Raw genomic sequence first — 22,500 nt, 5'->3', positions numbered from 1 at the left:
AGAAATACACTGAAGATGAGATTCGAGAGCATATTTTGAGTGGTCTTTCAAACCTTCAGAGTCCGGTAAGGCAGGCGCTCCTTTAATGTATTTGTTCAGTATTCGTATTACATTATTGCTTAAATATATAATTTAGGATTGCATTTGTTGGGATTCACCACTAAAGGTTTCTTTCAATACAAAACGAAAGTATGTCATTAAATATAAAAAGAAAATTTCTCTTTTCCATTCCCTGCATTCTTAATCAAAGCTGACGTTATCAGTAAATGGCAAAAACTAGGGATGTGCAGGTGATTTTCAAAGTTAACTAGCCAGGCCTTTAAAATCAATAACAAAAAGAAAGAAATACTTTATTCAAATTAAATCTTGTGCTTTTACAGTTTCTTTTTGGACATAATGTGTGTTTTCCACACACAAGGTTTTGTTCTACCGCTTGAATATTTTTAACATTCTGTGGGCTCCAGTGTATGTTATTGAACGGTAGGTAGACAAGAAAGTGAGTCAGGGAAATGCTCTGCCAAGTAAACTAAACACTGCCCACAGGAGCGTTCAGCATTAACAAGACCAGTTATTTTCCTTGTCTTTCCATCTGGTCTCTTTGCTCCTGAAAGCCAACATTTCTGTGAAGGTTTTAGTAACAGTTCTGCTCTGGTCTGATGACTCCCCTATCTTTAAAAACTCTGAAACAGCTTTTAAACTTTCTTGCTTTCTACCTCCGAACCATTGTTAGGAGGCTAAGGCTGGAGCTAGCTTTAGCCTTAGCTGTCTTCTTTCCTTTTACCCAGCAGTGGTGGATGCAGATACTGGACTCTGCTTTTACTTGAAGAGCTGTACAATGTTTTGTGGCTAAAGTTCTTAGCAGAATATTCACTGTTTAACAGGCAGTTGCTCACATTTAACTTGCTCAGCTCTGATTCCCATGCTCTGACTCAGACCTGCCTGCACGTCAAACCAACTGATGTGTTCGTTTCTCTCTCCCTCTCTAGCTTGACGTGACAGTGGTCACACTGTTCTTTTAACACAGTCTGTAAACAGCACCATGTCTTTGTGCAATGAGACACAAGTCACGTGCAAACAAAAACGGCTGACTTTTTAAAGAAAAGTCAAATTTGTGAGGTCTTTCAATTAATCATTTGTCAATTAGTTATGTACATCCCTAGTAAAAAAACAGATGTATGTTGTTGCATGTTTTTCCTGTTTTAGACCTTAAATGCCCCAACACACTATATTTGGTTAACCCTTTGAAGGTATTTTTAACATTAATTTGCTTGAGTTCATTTAATTTGTATTTTGTGAAGTTAGAGTAATTTAAACTCAAACATTCCAAACTTGAGATTATTAAAATATCCTACTTCAGTTGTTTGAATCTATTACTCTGAAACCAGAATTAGTTTGGAGGAGAATATTTGGAAGAACACCTCTCTATATTTTTTATTATTTATGTATTTAATTTTGTTCAACCCACCATTCTTTTCCCAAGGTGTTTTCTTGCTAAAAAATGCTTGCTAATTGTGTTTTTGAAAAAAAAAAAAAAAAAAACCACAACAAAAAAAAACAAAACCAAATAAATACATAGATAAATAAATAAATAAAATAAATCAGACTGCATGTATCAGCAGCTTTTTTTTCTTGATGCAAAAGAAATAAATGCACCATTCCTCTACTTTTCTTACAGGCATCAAACAGCACCAAGCCAGAGATTCATGACGCAGAAAAATCAATACAGCTTGAGACCATCACTGACACACAAAGGACTGTGGAGCAGATTCTAGAAATAGCTCGAGTCCTTTATTACCTGGATCAAGTAAGCTTCTTTGTTCTATAAAAAAACATGATTTAGACTGAACAGGGCAATCATCCTTTGCCTTCTTGGCCTCTGTAAATACAGTGACATTAAGTGAATCCCTCGTTTTCAATCAGACTGTGCAGAGAATTGTGTTTGTTCAGTGAGGTGAAGTGAAATGAAGGCATTAATACTTGTTCCTAAACTTTCTTTCTTATCATCCAGGATAAAACTTAGGTAATGATATATTATGGACATTTTCTCATGTTTTTGTATTTACTTCCATGATCATTAGCTGCCAAGCTAAAGTCAGTCCAACAAAACAAGTGTGACTTTTTTTGTTTTTTATCATTGTGGAAACTTGTTTTTTTCATTGAACAATTAGAAATGACCAGTATATGTAAGAAACTAGGTGGAGCTTCACCCAAGAGGAATCACCTCGCCCCAACCTCCTGACCTCAGTTTGGAGGCAGAAGAAGCTGTTTTTGTCAGAGTTTTTATTGATAGTGGAGGCAAAAGACCAGAGCAGAACAGTTACTGAACCCTCACAGAAATTTTGTGCCTCAGAAGCAAAGAGGCCACTTGGAAAGACCAGGAAAAGTACCTGGTTCAGTGGTTGTAGAAAACTGCTGTGGGAGCTGTGTTTAGTTTACTGAGCATAACAGCCCGCCCAGGTTCAGTTCCAGCATCTCCCTGACCCACTTTCTTTTCTACCTTCTGTACAATAAAGTAGATTAACTCCCACTAAATGTTGAAAATATCAAAAGTAAAATACAATTGTTTATGGAAAACTTTAGGTTACTTGCGTAACCCCGGTTCTCTGAGTAGCATGAGTGAGTGTCTCACTATGGGAACGCTCTGGGGGTGACCTCATCAGAAGCATGTATTACACTCTTCCAGCCAGGATTGGCTGGGGCATGTCTGTCAGTGCCAGGGAGGGCAGAGACCCCTCCCCTATAAAAGAGGCTGGCACTACGCAGGCAGGTTATTCGAAAAGCTCACCTCTTCCTCGCTACAAATAAGCAAGGAGGATGGCTTGGTGAGACACTCACTCATGCTACTCAGAGAACCGGGGTTACGCAAGTAACCTAAAGTTCTCTTTCATAGCATTCGTTTCGTGTCTCACTATGGGAATATACTTACTCCCGGATTGCATAACCAGAAGGTCACAGGAGCCTCGTCCAACAGAATCTCTCACTCACATCCTGTCAGTGTGGGTGAAACCAGACTGAGTACAGATTGGGCCAGCGGTGGCATTGTGACATCAAGCCTGTAAAACCGCGTAAAAGTGTGAGATGAGGCCCAGCTTGCTGCGGCACAGATCTCTTGAATGGATACTCCCCGGAACAGGGCCCATGAAGTGGTGAGGCCCCTGGTTGAGTGGGCGCGCAAACCCTGCGGGGGCTGCAGCCCCTTGGAACTGTAGGCTGTAGCGATCGCGCCAACAATCCAGTGAGACAGCCTTGTTTGGAAACCGGTTTCCCCAAATGGGTCTTAGCCCATGACACAAAGAGCTGGTCACTTTTCCAAGTTTTAGTTTCTTCCATATAGACACACAAAGCCCGCACCGGGCAAAGCGTATGTAACCGCCGCTGCTCCTCAGACAAGAAGGGCGGGGAATTGAAGGACACTAAGTCTATTGGAGAACACGACCCCAACACCTTTGGCAAGAAAGCGGGATCCCCTGATCCACCAGATTCTGGAGGAAAGTTAGGATCACAGCCACGGAGCACTGAAAAGGTATTTCCTGCAAATCAGAGCACCATTTCTCAAAGATAGACCACTTACATCCATAAATGGACCTCGTAGAGGATGCCCTTGCGTTTTGGATTGTCTCAATGACATTTTGAGGAAGTCCAGCAGACTCTAGATTAAACCCTTCACGGGCCAGGCCCATAGATCCAACCTCTCTGGATGAGGGTCAAAAATTTCCCCCTGTGCCTGAGACAACAGGTCCCTGCGAACCGGTAGCGGCCAGGGCTCCTGTCGTAGAAGTTGAGTTATCTCCACCAACCAGTGCTTCGATAGCCAGTGGGGTGCGATGAGAATCATCGACAGACCTTCCGCTCGTACCCTGGCTAGCGTCGGAGAAATTAACGCCACAGGTGGGAACGCGTACAGTAGAACACGAGGCCACTGATGGGCGAGAGCATCCACTCCTAGTGGAGCATCCTGGTCATGTAGAGAGAAAAACAGGGGACACTGAGTGTTCTCACAGTTTGCAAACAGGTCCACTGATGGTTGACCGAAACGTCGCCAGACCATACTGGCCACATCTGGGTGGAGTTTCCACTCTGCGTACAGAGGACATCCCCTGGAAAGCAGATCTGCACCCCGGTTCAGGACCCCTGGTACATACTCTCAGTGACAGAAAATTCCTGCTGGCCCAAACTATCAGCTTATGGGCCAGCGAATGCAGGTGAAGGGATCGCAGCCCCCCCTGTCTGTTGATATAAGCCACAACAGTGGTGTTGTCTGTCCTGATCAGCACATGATACCCCTCCAAGAGAGGGAGGAAGTGTTTCAGTGTCAAGAACACAGCCATCAGTTCCAGGTAATTTATATTGTCCGAGTACACGTGTGGGCTCCACGTCCCGTTCACAGTTCTTCCCTCCAGGATGCCCCCCCAACCTGAGAGGGAGGCATCTGTTGTGATCACCTTCCTGCTCTGTATGGTTCCCCATGGGCACACCCTGAGTCAGGAAGTCTGCACCCTTCCAAGGGCGCAATGCAGCTGCGCAGGCTGCCGAGACGCGTAACCTGTGTGTGGAGCAAGGGCTCCGCCTCTGAGATGCTACCCAGCGCTAGACACCCCTCATGTGTAGGCGGCCCAACGGGACCACCACCAGCACTGATGCCATCAGCTCAAGCAGCCTCCGACACAGTCTGGGCAATAATAGGTTTCCTCTGTGAAACAGTGCTAGGCAGTCTGTCAGAGATTTTACCCTTTCCGCAGTCAGCCTTTTTCTGGCCTGAACTGAGTCCAGAGACAGACCTATAAAAGAAATGTTCTGAAATGGAAGAAGAACACTCTTCTCCATATTCATCTTGAATCCCAGATCCACCATATGGTCCAATAACCATTTCGTGTGATCTGCCGTTTGCTGGCGAGAGGACTCTGCGATCAACCAGTCGTCTATGTATGTGGCCATTCTGACCCCCATCCTCCTGAGGGGCGCCACTGCAGCTTCGGTGCATTTGACGAACACCGTCGGACTCAGAGAGAGGCCAAACGGGAGCACGAAAAATTCGTAGCACCTGTTCTGGAATGCAAACCTCATATACTTCCTGTGCGGCTGATATATGGGAATATGAAAATATGCGTCCTTGAGATCGATTGATGTGAACCAATTGTCGTTGCGAAGGAAGTGGAACAGAGCGGCGTGCGTCAGCATCCTGAATTTGTATTTCCTGAGATACTTGTTTAGAACCCGCAGGTCTAAAATCGCACGCATTCCGCGACCGCTTTTCTTTGGCACGAGGAAGTATCTTGAGTTGAAGCCACTCTGACTCCGTGCGTAAGGGACTGAACGTATCGCTCTTTTCTCTAATAGGGAGGAAATTTCCTCCTTTAAGAAGTGAGCTGCTTGCCCCTCGGCCTGAGACTGAATCACCCCCTGAAACTGTGTAGGCGAAACGGCAAATTGTAGCCTGTAGCCTCTGCTTATTGTGCTCAGAATCCACTTTGAATCTGTGCAGGCTGTCCACCTGCACAGATTCTGGTCAGGACTCTGTCAGGACTCTGTCAGCCCCCTCTCACTCTCAGTGAGAGGGGGCTGACAGGCCAGTCCGTGATTTGTGGTGTCAGATCGCCATCTGTTGGCGCAATGTCGCAGTGTGGCTTTTTCCGTACTGCGCATGCGCGAGGATCTTTGCCAATCGTAGCGATGTTCGCTAAGGGAAGAGGTCTCACTCCCGCTGGGAAGTATGAGACCAGATCCCTTTTTGCTGACAATTTTATTTTGTTTTGCAACATTTTTAACTGCGCCCTCGGCAACATGCCTGGATGCGACAGTTTGTGAACTTTTAATAAGGTTTTTGGAACAAGAATGCTTGTGAGACACGGCTGGGGGCCACGGGGGCACCCCTCTGTTGAGACCAGTCTCTGCATCGTTTTGTGGCGCGGTGTGCAGGCTCGAACATCCTGTTGCTCATGCACCGAACTTGGCCACGCTCTTCTGGGAGCTGGACCGATGGGGAGAGCGGGTCCAGCACACACTCCCCATCCCGACTGACTGTTAGGCCAACCGTTTTCTCCTCCGCACAGTCTGAATGGAGGTGGGCGGTGGCTGATCAGGGCGCGTGCCTTCAGGCTTCTTCTGCCACTGGCCCTTGGCAGGCGGACCACGAGCAGGTGCCTGAGTGGCCAGTGTGTCTTAGTCAGCTTGGGGATCCTAAAGGTGGGCAGGTGCGCTGCAGCCTGGGCAAAAGTCTGGCGGTGAGGCGGTGGTGCTGTGGGAGTGGGCACAGGCCGCCGTCTGGGGAGACACAGCTTTAGAGCTTCGTTGTCACGTTTCTTGTCTTCGCACCTCTTTTGCATGGTGGAGACAGCTGCGCCAAACAACCCTTCTGGAGTTCAATTCAATTCAACTTTATTCATATAGCGTCAAATCACGACAATGCCATCTCAAGACGCTTTACAGACAGAGGGGAAAACATAATGAAGGCCAATTCATAATAGCCTATATAAGGAAACCAACAGATTGAGTTGAGTCCAACTCAATCTCCCATCCTGAGCAAGCACACTGGCGACAGTGGGAAGGAAAAAACTCCCTTTTAACAGGAAGGAAACCTCCGGCAGAACCCGGCTCAGGACAGGCAGCCATCTGCCTCTGCTGTGTGGGGGGAAGAGGACAGAAAGACAACAGACAACAGGAACTGCTACTCCCGGCCAGGGAGACCTGCTGAGACAGGAGACATACATGTTAATGATGCAACACTGTTATTGGGGGGGATAAAAGAGAGAGATAAAGAGAAAAAGAAAGAAGCTCAGTGTATCAGGAAATGTCCCTCAGCAGTCTAAACCTATAGCAGCATAATTAAGGGATGCTAACCATCCTTAGCTATAGGACTTATCAAAAAGATAAGTCTTCAGCCTAGTCTTAAAGGTGGGGAGGGTGTCTGCTTCCCTAACACTGACTGGGAGCTTATTCCATAAGAGAGGGGCCTGATAACCAAGGGCTCTGCCTCCTGCTCGGCTCTTTGAGACTCTAGGAACCACAAGTAAGCCTGCAGTCTGGGAACGAAGTACTCTGCTTGGTATATAAGGAACAATGAGGTCTTTAATATATAGTGGTGCCTGGTTGTGGAGGGCTTTATATGTAAGGAGAAGGATTTTAAATTCTATTCTAGATTGAACAGGCAGCCAATGAAGAGAGGCTAAAACTGGAGAAATATGATCTCTCCTGCTGGTTCTGGTCAGGACTCTGGCTGCAGAATTCTGGATCAGCTGAAGGCTTTTCAGGGCATATTTAGGACAGCCCAGTAATAGAGAGTTACAGTAATCTAGTCTCGAAGTAACAAAAGCATGAGGTGAAAAATAAACATCTACTATAGTAGAATTTATTTTTGGTCAGTGAGTAATCAAATAAAGTGAATTCAAAGGTTAATAAGAAGTGATCGGACAAGACAGGGTTTTGAGGAAATACTTTGAGCTTATCAGTCTCAATACCATATGTTAGAACAAGATCAAGAGTATGACCATGAGAGTGAGTGGCACCATGGACATTTTGTGAAAACCCAATTGAGTTTAGAATAGAGCTAAAGGAAATGTTTAAACTATCATTTTCATCGTCAACATGAATATTAAAATCACCTAGACCTTATCAGTAGTCAGCACTAATTCAGACAAGAGATCAGAGAATTCAGTCAGAAACTCAGAGTAAGGTCCAGGTGGGCGATACACTAATGCTAAAAGGAGCGGTTTCTCTGAATTCCATTTTGGATGAGATAAATTTAATGTCAGGAATTCAAAGGATTTATAGTTAGTTTTGTGCTTAGGATTAATTAAAAATTCTGACTTAAAAATAGTCTTGTTTCACCTCCTCCTCTGCCTGTAGTTCTAGGAATGTGAAAGTTTAAATAGTTAGCTGGCGTAGCTTCATTAATACTAACATAATCCTCTTGCTGTAACCAGGTTTCCGTAAGACAGAATAAATCAACGTGGTGATCACCTATCAAGTCATTGACTAATAAAGACTTATTTGGGAGGGATCTGATATTCATTAGGCCACACTTTGTCTTATTTTCAGATTTTATTAGATCCATTGTTTTTATTTTTATGAGGTTTTCACGATTAACCTGAGGAGTGTTTTTTGTTGTTTAATTCTTACTGCTGGGGAGTTGTATAAGGTCAGAATGGGGTTGTATAAGGTCAGAGTTATGGGGGTGTCGAGAAGGTCCTCCTTCTCTTTGGTCGAGAGTGTGGTGAGGTTCAGCCAGCGTGCTCTCTCCTGCAGGACCATAAGCCCCATAGCTCTGCCCAGTGCCTGGATCGCCACCTTATGGAGATGAAGGCAGTGATCAGTGATGACACACACTTCTTCCCACAGCGCAGCATCAGGAGCGGCGGTCGTGTCTTCCTCCACCTCCGCCTGATACGCCATAAGCAGGGACGAGGCATTGAGTGCGCGGGCCGTAAGCGCTTGTAGGATTTCTCCGTCAGGTTGGACTGGAAACGGTCAGCGCTGGTGGGTAAGGCGGAGCCCCCTGCTGACATGGAAGACTTTGGGTGAAGATGCGCCGCTACTGCCGGCTCGACTGGGGGCATCTGGCGGAGACTGCACTTTTCCATCCCTTCACAGTCGAGCACTGAGCTCCCACTCACTGGGTGTTTTTCCTTGTAAGGCTTGCTCCGCCAAGAGACGGCGAGTTCCTCCAGCAGTTCTGGGAAAAAGGGTAGAAGCTGTTTGCCCGTGCGCTTAGCTTTTGGCAGCTTTTTCCCATCATAACGGGACCGGCTAGCCTCAGCCTGCACTTCTGGCCACTGGATATTCAGTTTTGCTGCGGCGAGTTTGCACACGTCATGCAGGTCCAGATCCAAAGCAGGCGACGATGAAGCTCCCTCACCGACCTGACCGACACTCTGGGGCTGTGCAGCCAGACTAGAGGGTCTTAAGGTTGGGAAGTCGTCTTCATCCTTGTTGGTAGATGAGGAGTTCCGAACTTGCGTCCGAAGCCGCCTCCTCCTCCGCCATGGGGAAGTCCAGCGGACCGGCCGTGAGGCCGTGGTCGACTGGGTCCAGTGGCAACGGTTCAACAGCGTCAAGTATGTCGCCCCAGCTTGTTCCAGGTCCTGCATCTGGAGCCAGCGTTGCCGCGTGGTTCGCAGATTCTTGGCCAACAGCCGCAGAAACCATCATAGGGTCGCCGCCGGACAGGTTCGTCTGACGAGCCAGACGGCGGCGAAGCAACTTGAGGGAGAACCGGCTACAGTGAGAGCACACCTCCGAGGACTCAAGCGCTGCTTGGGCGTGTTTCAAACCCAGACACACCACACACAGCAGGTGTGTGTCCCAGCTTGAAATTTTATTCCCGCAGGGGCAGGTTCGCCCCTACGGTTTCTCCTCCGCTTCAGTGGGTACGCTGTTGGTTTCCATACTGATAGCGGAGTATTTTAGCTGTGGGACTGTGGCGCGGTCGGCAACGACTGCGGTTAGCCTGGTGTGGCCCGGTGAGAGAAGCGTTGCTGCTGCTCTTTTGGTAGCCCGCACAGCAGGAGTATTGCTACTTGGGTTTCGCTAACGGTCGCCTGGGAGGCTAGCGTTACCTCAAGGCTAAGTATTGCTACTTATGCTAGGTGGAGTATTGCTACTCTAGTTAGCTAACGCCAAAGGTATTGCTACTCTTAGCAGTTAGCTGCTCACACCCCTGTTTTGCAACAGACTTGTGAGGTTAAGTTTCCCTCCTCGATGTACTGTACCAGCCCGGAACAAAGCGCCCGGCGACCGAGTTTGCACCCGTGTCTGTGGACAGTTAGGCTAAGTCCCCACGGCGACAGCTAGTCGAGAGAAATCGGGTAATACTTCTGCTCGTAGCGAGAAGAGGTTTTCGAATAACCTGCCTGCGTAGTGCCAGCCTCTTTTATAGGGGAGGGGTCTCCGCCCTCCCTGGCACTGACAGACATGCCCCAGCCAATCCTGGCTGGAAGAGTGTAATACATGCTTCTGATGAGGTCACGCCCAGAGCGTTCCCATAGTGAGACACGAAACAAATGCTATGAAAGAGAACACACATTACACACATAACATTTCACAAATATTTACCCTTTGGAAAAAAATGCATTTTTCAATTTCATTATTAATGACATCATAATGAAGTCATCAATTTCGCAAGGCCTGACTAGTTGACCTCAAAATCATCTTAAATACCCAGATAATCCAATACTGCATCCAACCAATGATGCTACAATATGAAATTAGATGAGTAATGTTACTGCCATCATATACAGCATATTCAACATTTTCATTTAATTAATATCATGTTATATAATGAAAACATTTTGTTTTAAAAATGATGGCGCCTAAAAGGTTGAATATATGTTGGTTTTCAGGTGGAACACCCTGAAAGAAGTAAAAAACCTGCATTGCACAACGTCTTGACAAAACAAAGGAAACGTGCGGTGGTAGCCTGCCTCAAGATGACTCCTCTTTACAACTTACCCAGGTAAAACATCTGCTAAGCTGTGTGTATGTACAGTCTAAAGCAGTGTTTCTGAATCCTGGTCCTCAGTACCCACAGCCCTGCATGTTTTAGAAGTACCCTTACTTTAGCACATCTGAATGAAATAAAGTACTTCATGAGGAAGTTTCTAAGTCTGTATCAGGTGTGTTGGAGTAGGAACACATCGAAAACATGCATGGCAGTGGATTTTTGAGTGCCTGGACTGAGTTTATGTCTGGGAAAAAGTTGAGACAACCTTGGAAGTGCTGTTTCTGTGACTGCATTGCATTTCAACTACATTCTAAAGGGATTTTAATGATCATCATCCTTGAGCCCTTGATGAACGAGTACCAGTGGAACTAATGAAAGCTCTTCTGTCTCTAAATAAATTTCCTTTATGCTGTGTGCTGTTATTTTAAGTTTTCCTACACATTTCTTCGATCGTTTCTGTTCCCCTGCAGGCACCGAGCTGTCAACCTGTTTCTCCAGGGCTACAATAAATCTTGGATATCTGCTGAACACCACAGCTTCGAGGAAATGTTTGTGGAGGATTTAGCTGTAAGTTGAAACCGGTGGTTGGGTGATTTTGGTTTTGAGCTCAAAAATATTTCTGTGCAATATAAGAGTGAAGCAGGCCATTATGTTGGATTTTTAAAAGACAAGAAACACATCTTTATGAACTGCTTTAACTTCACCATAATTTCACCATATAATTTAAATTGATTAAATAAAAGAGTTTAGGCCACACCACCACTGTCAAATACACTGGGGAATTCCAGACCTCTTGGGTGAATATCCCATAGGTTTTAAATGTTTCCCTGCTGTGGCACACCTGACTCAAATCAATGAGTCATTGAGAGGGTTGTGCTGAACATTGCATCAAGCTGTTGGAATTGAGCTAATTTCATTTGAATTAGGTGTATTGCTAACGGAAGCATCTAAAACCTGCAGGACATTAGCCCAAGAGGTCCAGAGTCTGTGATACCTGAACAAGATACATATGCACTAAATAAACACTGTGGACATAAACTTTATCATGCAATCTATGTATATGTTTACAATAGACCAAACCAGTTGTGTTTAAATTCTATTAAGCCTCAAGAGGCTGCGGGTGGCCAGCGTGTTAGGTCATCATTTAAAGCCACACATTCGTTGCTTTGCTCTCTCTTCCTGGACCTTAGAAGGAGGGAGTGATGAAACGGTGTGAAGGTGACAAAGGGGATGTAAAGGATGTGGAAGAAGGTGCCAAGCCGATCGATCCCCTCCAACAACTCATTATACTCTTCAGTCGAAGCGCCCTGACAGAAAGCAGGTGTGTGTTCATTATAAAGGATTACATGCCGTAAAAACTCCGGTCAGATTCATCCCCATGAAAGTCAGTACAAAATTGGTTGAAAGTGTTTTTTTCTATAGCTTTGGACATTGTTCTCTGAAAGCTTGAAATAAGTAATGTTTTTCAGATCTCCGAAGGGCCTCAAATGTAGGCTTGTTCGCAGGAGCATTTTCTTACACAAGTAATGTACCATTTCCTCCTACAATAGATCCGTTTATGGGCAGTACCATATTATGAAACTGTGTATTTTCATTTAAGTCAAGTCAAGCGTGGACATCGGTAATAGAAAAGTTCTCATCTATATGATATTGCTGAGTTTAAATCTGCTCCATGAATAAAAAAGAATCTTGTGATGCATGAATTATTGAAAATAAAAAGCTGCCATTTTTTTCACTCAAGATATTTTCTTTCTACAAATATATACAGTGATGCTATTCTTTATGTCTACTGTATGCTGTCATATTTATATAACATAAAAACACAGTTGTATCATTTCCTTGACTTGTTTTTCTCTTAGGAAAACTTGGAAATGAAAATGTTTGTATATATTCTTTACAACATAATACCTTATTCTCCTTTTGAGTGGCAGTGTATTGCACGACTCACTCATGTCCAGTTACACTTTGGCTACCGCTATAACAGGGAGCTTCATACTGCCAGTGTTTTGGAGTATTTTGGCTCGACTGTTAGGACTGTGGAACGATGTGGAGGGTTGATTTTGGGCATTCACGTGTTGGGTGCACACTCAGAGAGCGCATTTTAGGGATGTTTTGATGACCGTACCCGGCCAAATCTGCTTTCTGTTTATGAAAAGCGTAAAAGACGTCAAAAGACATCTTTGACATCCAATGAGTTCAGTGGCTAATTTACAAATATACCATCCACACCCATGTGTATACTTGATAACAGCTTATAAATAGGTGTCTGCGTTTGTCAACATTTTGCATCAAACTGGTTAAGAAATATTTCCGCTTATTTCCCTCTGCATTATTTGTTTTATTGATGCATGCTGTGGCTGAACAGGCTCATTGTGGTATGTCATCTGTGTGTGTAACTTGAGAGGAAATTTAGATTCATCTGGGAATGCTCTCTTTTGTATCATTTCAAGGATGTAATCAAATAGGCCAGACCCTAGATCATATTTAGTGAACGCATTCAGTGCCACACACAATGGTTGTTTGATGTCATGTTAGCATTGAAACAAAAAGAATAATTTACAGCTTCAGTCCCAGTGACTGTGTATTTCCAGCATGTTTCATCTGTCTATACCCTGACATACAGCAAATACTGTCATTTTTCTTTATTCACAGTAAGAATGGAAGTGACAGTCTCTACAGGTCCTATGCTGCTATTATGGCCAAGGTAATACAGCACACAAAGAAGGTCTCGTCATTTGAATAAAACTCCTGTGAAGACATGGTGTGGTAATCTTGTCTCAGATAATTATTCTGAGTCTGAAAATGAGAGACATGATCAGGTCATTATAGACAAAATGCATTATAGAAAAAAACTCAAATGTTCACACACTGAGTTTGATCCCAGTTACCAGTTCATATAGTAATAATTTTTAAATTACACTGCCAAGACCAGAAACATCTACAATTGTAGGGTTTCTTGTAACACATTCAGACCTGAGGGGGTCTCAGCATGGGTCCAGATGCACTTCAGTGTTGCATCAGGTCTTAATAGCTTTTTAGTTTTGCTTTGAAGTCCTGATGCATGTCACATGGAGTGAATAACAAAACTATACAGTCATAAATTAGGTGCAGTGGATTTATAAATATTTTATTTATCCTCTATTGACTTGCTGTGTTTTGAACCTCTTTACATCACCATTGGGCCTTGTGTGTTCTGTGTCCTAGAGTTGCTGCAGAGAAGGTAATGATGAAGAAGAGCGGGGGATGGAAACCTTTGAAGTGAGTGAACTGGCTCTAATTGTTCAAAAATGTTTATTAAGATTATGTAATCTTAAACTTTTTAAACACATTTTTTATTTTGAGAAGATAATGTGCTTTTATTGACTAGATGAAATATTTCAAATGATGTCATAGTCTCATGCAATGTTTTACAGGAGAAGGAGATGGAAAAGCAGAAGCTACTGTACCAGCAGGCTAGGTTGCATTGCCGTGGAGCCTCTGAGATGGTCCTCCAAACCATAAGTGCCAGCAAAGGTAAGAAATCGTAAAACAACTGAAATAAGTAAACTAAGTTATGCTCTGACGATTGCTCTTTGAATGAACTAATTTAGATAAAATTGAAAGCTTTGATAGAAAGTAGAAAAGAACAAAACTAAGTTTTTCTTTTTTGGTCCTTTATTAAGACTGATCTCCAAAAACATTGTAGGATTGCAACAGCAGTCTCTTAAAGACCTCTATGACACCGGAGTTCTGAAACAAGGCGTACAGATCTCCACTGACTCCTCACACTCACTGAACCCTTACTATATCCCACTACCTTCAGGATGCAGGTACAGGTCCTTTGCATTGAGGACAAAAAGAGCATCCTCTTGTTTCATCCCAACCTCTGATTGCTTGCTTAAAAGCTGATTTGGGAACTGTGGTTCCTAAATTGAATTTTTCTTAGTGTATTTCATGTTTTATTGTGATGAACAGTATGAATGGATGTGTCATGTTTACACATGTTTTAATGTTTTTATTGTATCTGGAACATCATCTCCTCTGCAAACAAAGTTCCTAACGGATAAATAAAGTGAATTTGAATTGATTAACTCATTTCTTCAAATGTGAATCATGCAGTATTGTTATATTATTTTTTATTAGGTTTTGTATATCTTTTATGCTTTGATTTGTTTCAGGCACCATGGGCTCAGTGATTGCCCCGACTCTGAAACTAGGTATCGCCCTTCTGAATGGAGGAAATGCCATCGTTCAGCAGGTAATGATGCTCTGGTATAAAACTATACCATTTTTCATTTCTATTCATAACACAGGTTCCCGTTGTTATGGTTACTAGTATTTGCTATCTCTTATTTTTAGCAGGACTTACAAATAAGAACTGGTAGCAGATGCATAATAACCACTTAATGTCAATCCATATAATATTGTTCTGTAATGCTTCACCTGTTGAGTCATAGAGGTTGTTCACATTTAGCACTTCATACTAAAACATTCATACTGTGTCAAAAGCTCACAAGTAGATAGTGGTGAATACATTTATGAACCCATTTAAAACGGATTAAATACAAATTAAGGACATATACTGAGATGGTCCATCATGCAATGATTTTTCTCTGAATGCAGTCTATTCTGGAATTACTTGCTGACCTGAGGTGACTCTGTGAAAGCAGAGCTACCACAAAGATGTTTTCATGCACTATTGATCTCCTGGAAAGCATACATGATGCAAAAAGCAGTGTCAAAACTCACGAGATGATTAATTCACAGAAAACTTCCTGCTCGCCTTTGATGTCAGTTTCTGCTGAGACAGAGCAAAGCAACTGTGAGCCCTGTTCTAACCCACCAGAAATATCCTATTGGTCCTGGGAGCCACTTTTATAAAGACCTCAACCTGAACAGCTGGCTTGGTGCATATATGTCAGAACAAAGTCATGCATATTTCTTGCTGCACATTTGGCTTTTGTTGTCTGTGGACATGACAGGATGGTAGTCACTTTTTAAAGTGCCTGCATTGGAAAAGTTTAGTGTCAAACCAGATTTAAAAGAGAAAATAAATCCAAAATGACGCACAGTTTCAGATGATGCAGCAGCAGCAATCTGGAATATATTTTAGTGTTGATTGTAACACTTGTGTTCTTGAGTGGAAAGTGGTCTGCAACTAGGCTTATTAAAATGTTTGTAACTAAGTTCACAATAAATCCAACTCGTACGAGATGTATTACTGTGGAAATATAGCTGTAGTTTAGTTACTGAATGTATTTGTGATTTTATAGAAACAACAGTAGACCTCCTGATGTTCCTTTATTCCATACAGAGTAGGCATTAAGATGACCCATGATGAGAGGAATTGAATAGTTGGGTTTCTAACCATGTTCCTTGTGAACAAATCAGACTGAAAGTGAACAGCCTCATAGACTCTTCAGAGTTGTAGGTTGAATCCAAGTGACTGATGAACCTCCCTACATAACACTAAACCATGATTTGACCCTCCTTGACCAGTGCTGGTAGCCACTCATCAACCTCCTTTTACTAAAACTCTTAATGATTTACCTTACACTATTGTTACTGTTCACTCGTGAGTGATCCGAATATTCTGCCTCATCAATGTTCATTTAATTAAAAGAGCTCAGTATTTATGTAAGGGACTTTGATAAGGAATATTATTTTTTCAAATTCTTTTTACAGCTGGAATAATAAATCTCAATACCAAGATGCTATAATAAAACATGATGTAATAAAGCAATAATCTTCAACTAGACTGTGTGCTTCAAACAAGACATCCCACCATTTATTAGACCTCATCTTTGATGTTTTTGTTCCTGATAGAAAATGCTGGATTATCTAAGAGAGAAGAGAGATGTTGACTTTTTTCAGAGCATGGCTGGGCTAATGCGGTCATGTAGGTAAGTGGCTACAGAAAAAAAACAGCCTTGTCAAATGTGACAAAGGGTGGCAGGCTTTATATAGCCATTTGATAAAAATGGTTTTACTAAAAAGGCTTTACTCATCCTTTGGGGTTTTTGTGTGTGTGTGTGTGTGTGTGTGTGTGTGTGTGTGTGTGTGTGTGTGTGTGTGTGTGTGTGTGTGTGTGCTCGCGTGAACATGCACATGCATGACTTGCTACCATCCAGCGTTCTGGATCTGAACGCATTTGAGAGGCAGAACAAAGCCGAGGGATTATGCATGGCCACGGACGAGAGCTCAGGTACTGTATTCAAATGGAAATAATAAAAAAAATCCATTACTGTTAATCCATGTCATGGCAGAGGAACCAGCTGAAAAGATCCCTGGCCTTGAACATTTGTTAAGTTCAAAGTCCAAATTCCTGTTTTTGAGTCATCCTCAGTATTGTCAAAGGTTATTTACTTATCACTATTTACTTTTATGTAGCACTGCTGTCACTTTAATCACTTTAGTTGATGAATATGACCATATGACTATCTTTTCAGGAGAGAAGGTGATGCCTGACAAAGACCTAACTTGTGACCTATTCCGTTTCCTGCAACTTCTCTGTGAAGGACACAACTCGGGTAATTTTTCCTTAGTTGTATCCACCAGCCCATTCTCACAAAGTTCCCCAAAAGAATACTGATGTAGATTAAAAACTAGGCGCTGTAATTGTATTGCCCACATGGCAACTCACATTGGACGTTACAGTTATTATAAATAATGCAGTTATAATGATAATATGTGTATTTCGCTTATATTGTAGATTTCCAAAACTATTTAAGAACACAAACTGGGAATAACACTACAGTCAACATCATTATATCCACGGTGGACTATTTACTAAGAGTACAGGTAAGCCTGCAATTATGGGTTTCCTTAATGTTATGGGATTTAATAAAGGAATCAAAATACAGTATAATGTAGGACCAAATGTTGTGTAGCTGTTGTCCCTGCAATCTTTTATTTGGCAATAATCTGCTCCTAAATCCATTCCATTATGCTCTGTTTTTACTTTTAGTCAATAAACAACATTTGCAATAACTCTAATTAACCAGAAAACATTTTGTGTGCCACACTACAGGAGTCAATCAGTGACTTCTACTGGTACTACTCAGGGAAAGATGTCATTGATACACAAGGTCAGTGCAACTTCTCAAAGGCCATCGAAGTTGCCAAACAGGTCTTCAATACACTCACTGAGTACATACAGGTCAGTCTCCATTATCTGCCATAGAATTATAGTGCTTTATATGTATAATTTTTTTTATTATGATATTAGATTTGGGACTCTTCAGAATTTAAGACAGTCAAAAAAGTGATGTTGGTATCAGAACAGGTACTTCTTTTTCATCAGCTATCTACATAGAAGCTGCAGAAAATAGTGAGGATATTCCAGCTTTGTTGTGGGAAAATGATTTCTTTCAGGTCTGCATATTCTTGCTGCAGATACAGCGGGACCGTAGTACATTTGTGGTTGCTGTAAGCTGTAGAATCTAAATGCGAAACATATAAAAATATTGGAGAGCTTTCTGGATTTTTCTACATCCACCATTCTTTTTCACTAGTTACTTACGTCATTATGTGGTCGTGCAGGGTCCATGTACTGGGAATCAACAAAGTCTAGCTCACAGTCGTCTTTGGGACGCTGTCGTGGGATTCCTCCATGTTTTTGCACACCTGCAGATGAAGCTCTCCCAGGTATAGTTTATTCCTCTCTGGAACACATCCCAAGTAAAACTGATAAGGTCCTTGGTAATCATTTATCATAGGTTATCTACCCCAGATGTGTTCATTTCAGCCTGGTGGGGATGTAAACATTAATCATACCTTCAATTGTGTGCACACTGAATATGTCCAGTGTGTGCTGTGAAACGCACAGTAATGTAATACATATATATATTTCTTGTACCCAGGATTCAAGACAAATTGAACTTCTAAAAGAGCTGATGGATTTACACAAGGACATGGTTGTATTTCTGCTTTCCATGTTAGAAGGTAAACTTTATTTTACACCTTTTGAGCCATGTACAATATTGCATCTGTATGAAACAAAGAAGGAAGTTGTCTTGGTTATCAGCATCCATTACCAGCAATATTAATGTAAAATGTATCCCAATTTGCTTATAATGTACCGAGCTATAAAAAGTGTACTTTGAATATGTTACTTACAGCTATCAACAAATAGTGACAGTCATTGATCAAAAATAGGCTTGTTAGCGAAATCAGTGGTGGTAACAAACACATATCTTTGAAGGCTAATATATAATGCTATGGAGTTGCATTAAAACTGACCACCAGCACACTGTAGCAGGAAAGAGAGACATGTTTTGGAGCCAATAAGAACCATTAGTTTTTATGCATTCAGCAAATAGGCAGCGGCTTCATTGTTTTTACAGCAAGTGACTGAATTCATTGTTTGTGACAAATAGTCTCTATTAATCAGTTGTCTCTTTGCAGGTAATGTCATCAATGGAACGATTGGAAAGCAGATGGTGGATATGCTGGTGGAGTCGTCAGGCAATGTGGAGATGATTCTCAAGTTTTTCGACATGTTCCTCAAACTTAAGGACCTCACCTCCTCCGATGCCTTCAGAGAGTACGATCCTGACTTTCAAGGCAGAATATCTAGGAAGGAATTCCAGAAAGCCATGGAAAACTGCAAGCATTTCTCCCAAGCTGAGATACAGTTCCTACTCTCCTGCATGGAGACCAATGACAGTGAAATTGTGGATTATGAGGCTTTTGTGGATCGCTTCCATGAACCAGCAAAAGACATTGGCTTCAGTGTCACTGTGCTTCTCACCAATTTGTCCGAACACATGCCCAAAGATTCAAGGCTAAAGACATTCTTAGAGTTGGCGGAGTGTGTCTTGACTTACTTCCAGCCCTGTCTTGGACGCATTGAGATCCTTGGCAGTGGGAAGCGCTTTGAGCGTGTATACTTTGAGATCAGTGAATATAGTCGAACACAGTGGGAGAAACCACAGGTCAAAGAGTCCAAGAGACAGTTCATTTTTGATGTGGTCAATGAGGGTGGAGAGAAGGAGAAAATGGAGATGTTTGTCAATTTTTGTGAGGACACCATCTTTGAGATGCAGCTTGCAGCCCAGATATCTGGCTCTAACGCTGGAGAGAGGGCTACAAGAAAAGAAGAGGAACAGAAGAGTAAAGAGGAAAAGGAAACTGCAGACCACGAGGAGCTGTTTTTTATGTTTCACTGGTGGCTTTTGCTTGCGTCTCTACTTTCTGTGAAAAACCTGAGGGCATTGATGAAAATGACACTAAAAGATATCTTCATGTCAGTCATCCTTGTCCTGAGATGGATTTGCATGGCTCAGATCCGGTGCATTTGTGTCATCTTTCACAGCATCATATATGTGCTGTACATTGCCTTTGTCAATGGTGGGCTCATAGAAGGAGCTAAAAAGATGAGGATGGCAGACTTGCTTGGCGGTATCCTTGAACCAACCCTTGATGAGGTCATGGAGGTGCCAAGTGGAGTGGATCGACGAAGGAAGTACTCCGCCAGCTTCTCTTCTCGGACAGAATTGAGGGAGATTGGGCAGATGGCTGCTGTGACCTCCCCCAGAGAGGTGGATGTACTTTCAGACATATTTGGGCTCAAACTAAAGAAGGAGGGAGGTCAATACCGACTTGTAACGCAAGACCTCACTGCCAGTCTTTGTGACCTGTTCAGCACAGCCTCTAGAACCATTGTCACCACTGATAGTTCTGAGAAGCACCAGGGAGTGGTATGCTTCATATGTTTGTTTTTCCATCTTTCATGCTCACTTTCCTTTGTTTTTGTTATTGAGTTAAACCGAGTTGCTGCTTTCTCATAAGCTGCTTAAATATTGTATAATTTCATTCTCTTATGTTATTGTTAATATTTTCTTTCCTCAAGGATCATGCAAGCACAGAGGACACGGCTGATAATGAGGAAATGCCTGAGATGAAGAACACAGAGTGCGTCTCTTTATTTCCATTCAAAAATGGGTTATATTTAATTTTCTGATTGCCATATTAATCTTATATATAAGTCATTAAACATTTAAAAGTGGATTCATATGGCATGTGGTGTTTTGAAAACATTTAGTGTCTTTTTGAATAAGGCAAAACCTTATTGCACATTTTTAAAACAACTGGAAATTCTCATATCATCGTCCTACCTATCCTCATGTCAAACTAAAGCCTTTTGACCTTCCATCTGTTTGTGTTTGAATTGTTTGCAGAAGAAAGAAATGTGACGAGAAAACTGAGAATGTGACAGCAGAAGCAAAATGTAGAGCCAAGAGACGCTCTAAAAAGTCACCAGAACCACAGAGCCAACATTCTGCCCTCTGGGAGACGATAAGCTCGCATAACAAGAGCCTGCTGGTAATGTGCAAGTACATTCAAGCATGTTTATGTATGCATGTAACGCATACACATTAAAAACAAAGATAAAGATTCATTCTTGCATACACTTTATTTTCCTCTTGAAAGTGCGAGAACGTAAAGCTGAATATACCTAAATGTTCTTTCTTGTCTTTTTTTGTAGAACTATTTTGCAAGGAATTTTTACAACATGCGCTTGCTGGCTCTGTTTGTCGCCTTTGCAATCAACTTCATTCTTCTCTTCTACAAGGTGAGAGCCTCATTCTGAGACGCTTTCTTTAATTACCATAATAAATTTCAGAGAGGATGTACCTCTTCATCAGCTTTTTTAAGACATAAAGTTAAACTTTTAAACAGTTTTCGATGCAAAATTAACAATTTGACAAAGTGCTAAATACAGATGCCATTTTTCAGGTTTAATTGACTGGTTTACTTTCAATACTTGCAATTTATTTTTATTACACCTCAATGAAAATTTTTTTTTGCTTTTTGCAATATGGTATTGCTACTGTTGTTGGATAAAAGCAGTTAGTAGCTCTGACACAACTGTAAATTTGCTCCACACAGTAAAAGTAATGACTAGAATCTGTCTAATTAACCTGCTCTGATCTCATTTGATTTAAAGCTTGAACCCTACATTATAATGAAGGATAAAAGGTTAATTTGCTGATCAGACTCCCAAGTTAAATTTTGCAGACCTTCTATAATTAGCTTTCCCCATATAAGCTGTGGAGGCTGTGAAAAATATGTAGTCTTATTGGATTGTTTTACTTCTTGGGGGGGGCTCTATTGTTATCTCAAGCAAAATGGTGTCCTTGTCTGGATCTCTCTGTTCCCAGGTAACATCCTTGCCTGTATCCAAAGACAAGGAGGAAGTCTCCCAATTAGTTTACAACGGAAACCTGGACGTTGCTGCTGAAGACAGCAAAAGGGGAGTTTATTTTGTTCTGGAAGAGAGCAGTGGCTACATGGAGCCATCTCTACTGCTCCTTGCTATTGCTCACACAATCATCTCCTTCTGTTGTATTATTGGTTATTACTGCCTGAAGGTATAGAAGCATTTTCTTATTGTGTGTAATAATGAATTTTACTGCAAAAAGTCCATTTCTATCCAATGTATAGACAGAAGTTGTCTTTTAAAGCTGTAGAATAACTAAATTAGTAAATCACTATCAAAGTCGGGGTTTTATTGTATAAGGTTTTTCTAATTTAACAGTTAACAGAAATGAAAATCCACTTTATTCGTTGAAAGGTTCCTTTAGTGATTTTTAAACGCGAGAAAGAGGTGGCCCGGAGGTTGGAGTTTGACGGGCTGTATGTGACACAGCAGCCTCCGGAGGAAGACATCAGAGGGCAATGGGACAGACTGGTCATTAATACACCGTATGTTAACGGCTTTATAATTTATTAAGCTATAATTGTCTGATCTTATATTAAAATCAATTGAAAAGAAAAAATATTGAAACCTGCAAACAAAAACAGTTATGTTACAGGTTTAATTGTAACTGCAAACATGTTTCTGATTGACTAATTTTAGATTTAAATGTTTTCTAATGAATGTTTGTAATATCTTGTCTTTTCAGATCATTTCCAAGTAATTACTGGGATAAATTTGTGAAGAGGAAGGTAAGGTCTTTTAAGAAACTCAACGTGTGCAAAAACAAAAAAAGGGAGGCTATCTTGTGCATTATCGTGTATTTGAGTGTAGTCAAATTTCATACAGTGACAAAGCTAAATGCCTTTTTCATTTACATTCCTGG

At 42.0% G+C, this 22,500-nt stretch overlaps 1 protein-coding gene across 1 annotated transcript in view; it reads left to right on the top strand.

The window, feature by feature from the left end:
* Window positions 1-22,500, top strand: part of LOC306762377 (ryanodine receptor 2-like) — a gene marked incomplete at both ends in the record, with an annotated part of 78,355 nt that overhangs the window by 45,022 nt on the left and 10,833 nt on the right. Inside the window, 23 exons of the mRNA XM_079248820.1 lie at window positions 3-65; window positions 1,676-1,804; window positions 10,335-10,447; window positions 10,906-11,002; window positions 11,626-11,756; window positions 13,088-13,139; window positions 13,640-13,693; window positions 13,849-13,948; window positions 14,593-14,672; window positions 16,241-16,317; window positions 16,546-16,619; window positions 16,864-16,944; window positions 17,127-17,215; window positions 17,445-17,573; window positions 17,957-18,061; window positions 18,277-18,358; window positions 18,821-20,115; window positions 20,268-20,329; window positions 20,596-20,740; window positions 20,904-20,990; window positions 21,580-21,789; window positions 21,993-22,123; window positions 22,324-22,366. Coding sequence (XP_079104946.1) covers window positions 3-65; window positions 1,676-1,804; window positions 10,335-10,447; window positions 10,906-11,002; window positions 11,626-11,756; window positions 13,088-13,139; window positions 13,640-13,693; window positions 13,849-13,948; window positions 14,593-14,672; window positions 16,241-16,317; window positions 16,546-16,619; window positions 16,864-16,944; window positions 17,127-17,215; window positions 17,445-17,573; window positions 17,957-18,061; window positions 18,277-18,358; window positions 18,821-20,115; window positions 20,268-20,329; window positions 20,596-20,740; window positions 20,904-20,990; window positions 21,580-21,789; window positions 21,993-22,123; window positions 22,324-22,366 — 3,429 coding nt within the window. The remainder of the gene's footprint in view (window positions 1-2; window positions 66-1,675; window positions 1,805-10,334; window positions 10,448-10,905; window positions 11,003-11,625; window positions 11,757-13,087; window positions 13,140-13,639; window positions 13,694-13,848; window positions 13,949-14,592; window positions 14,673-16,240; window positions 16,318-16,545; window positions 16,620-16,863; window positions 16,945-17,126; window positions 17,216-17,444; window positions 17,574-17,956; window positions 18,062-18,276; window positions 18,359-18,820; window positions 20,116-20,267; window positions 20,330-20,595; window positions 20,741-20,903; window positions 20,991-21,579; window positions 21,790-21,992; window positions 22,124-22,323; window positions 22,367-22,500) is intronic.

The sequence above is a fragment of the Telmatherina bonti genome, assembly GCF_933228915.1.
Source record: "Telmatherina bonti genome assembly, chromosome: 11".
Taxonomy (NCBI): Eukaryota; Metazoa; Chordata; class Actinopteri; order Atheriniformes; family Telmatherinidae; genus Telmatherina; species Telmatherina bonti.
The sequence above is the reverse complement of the archived record's forward strand: the minus strand, read 5'-3'. Positions and strand labels throughout refer to the sequence as shown.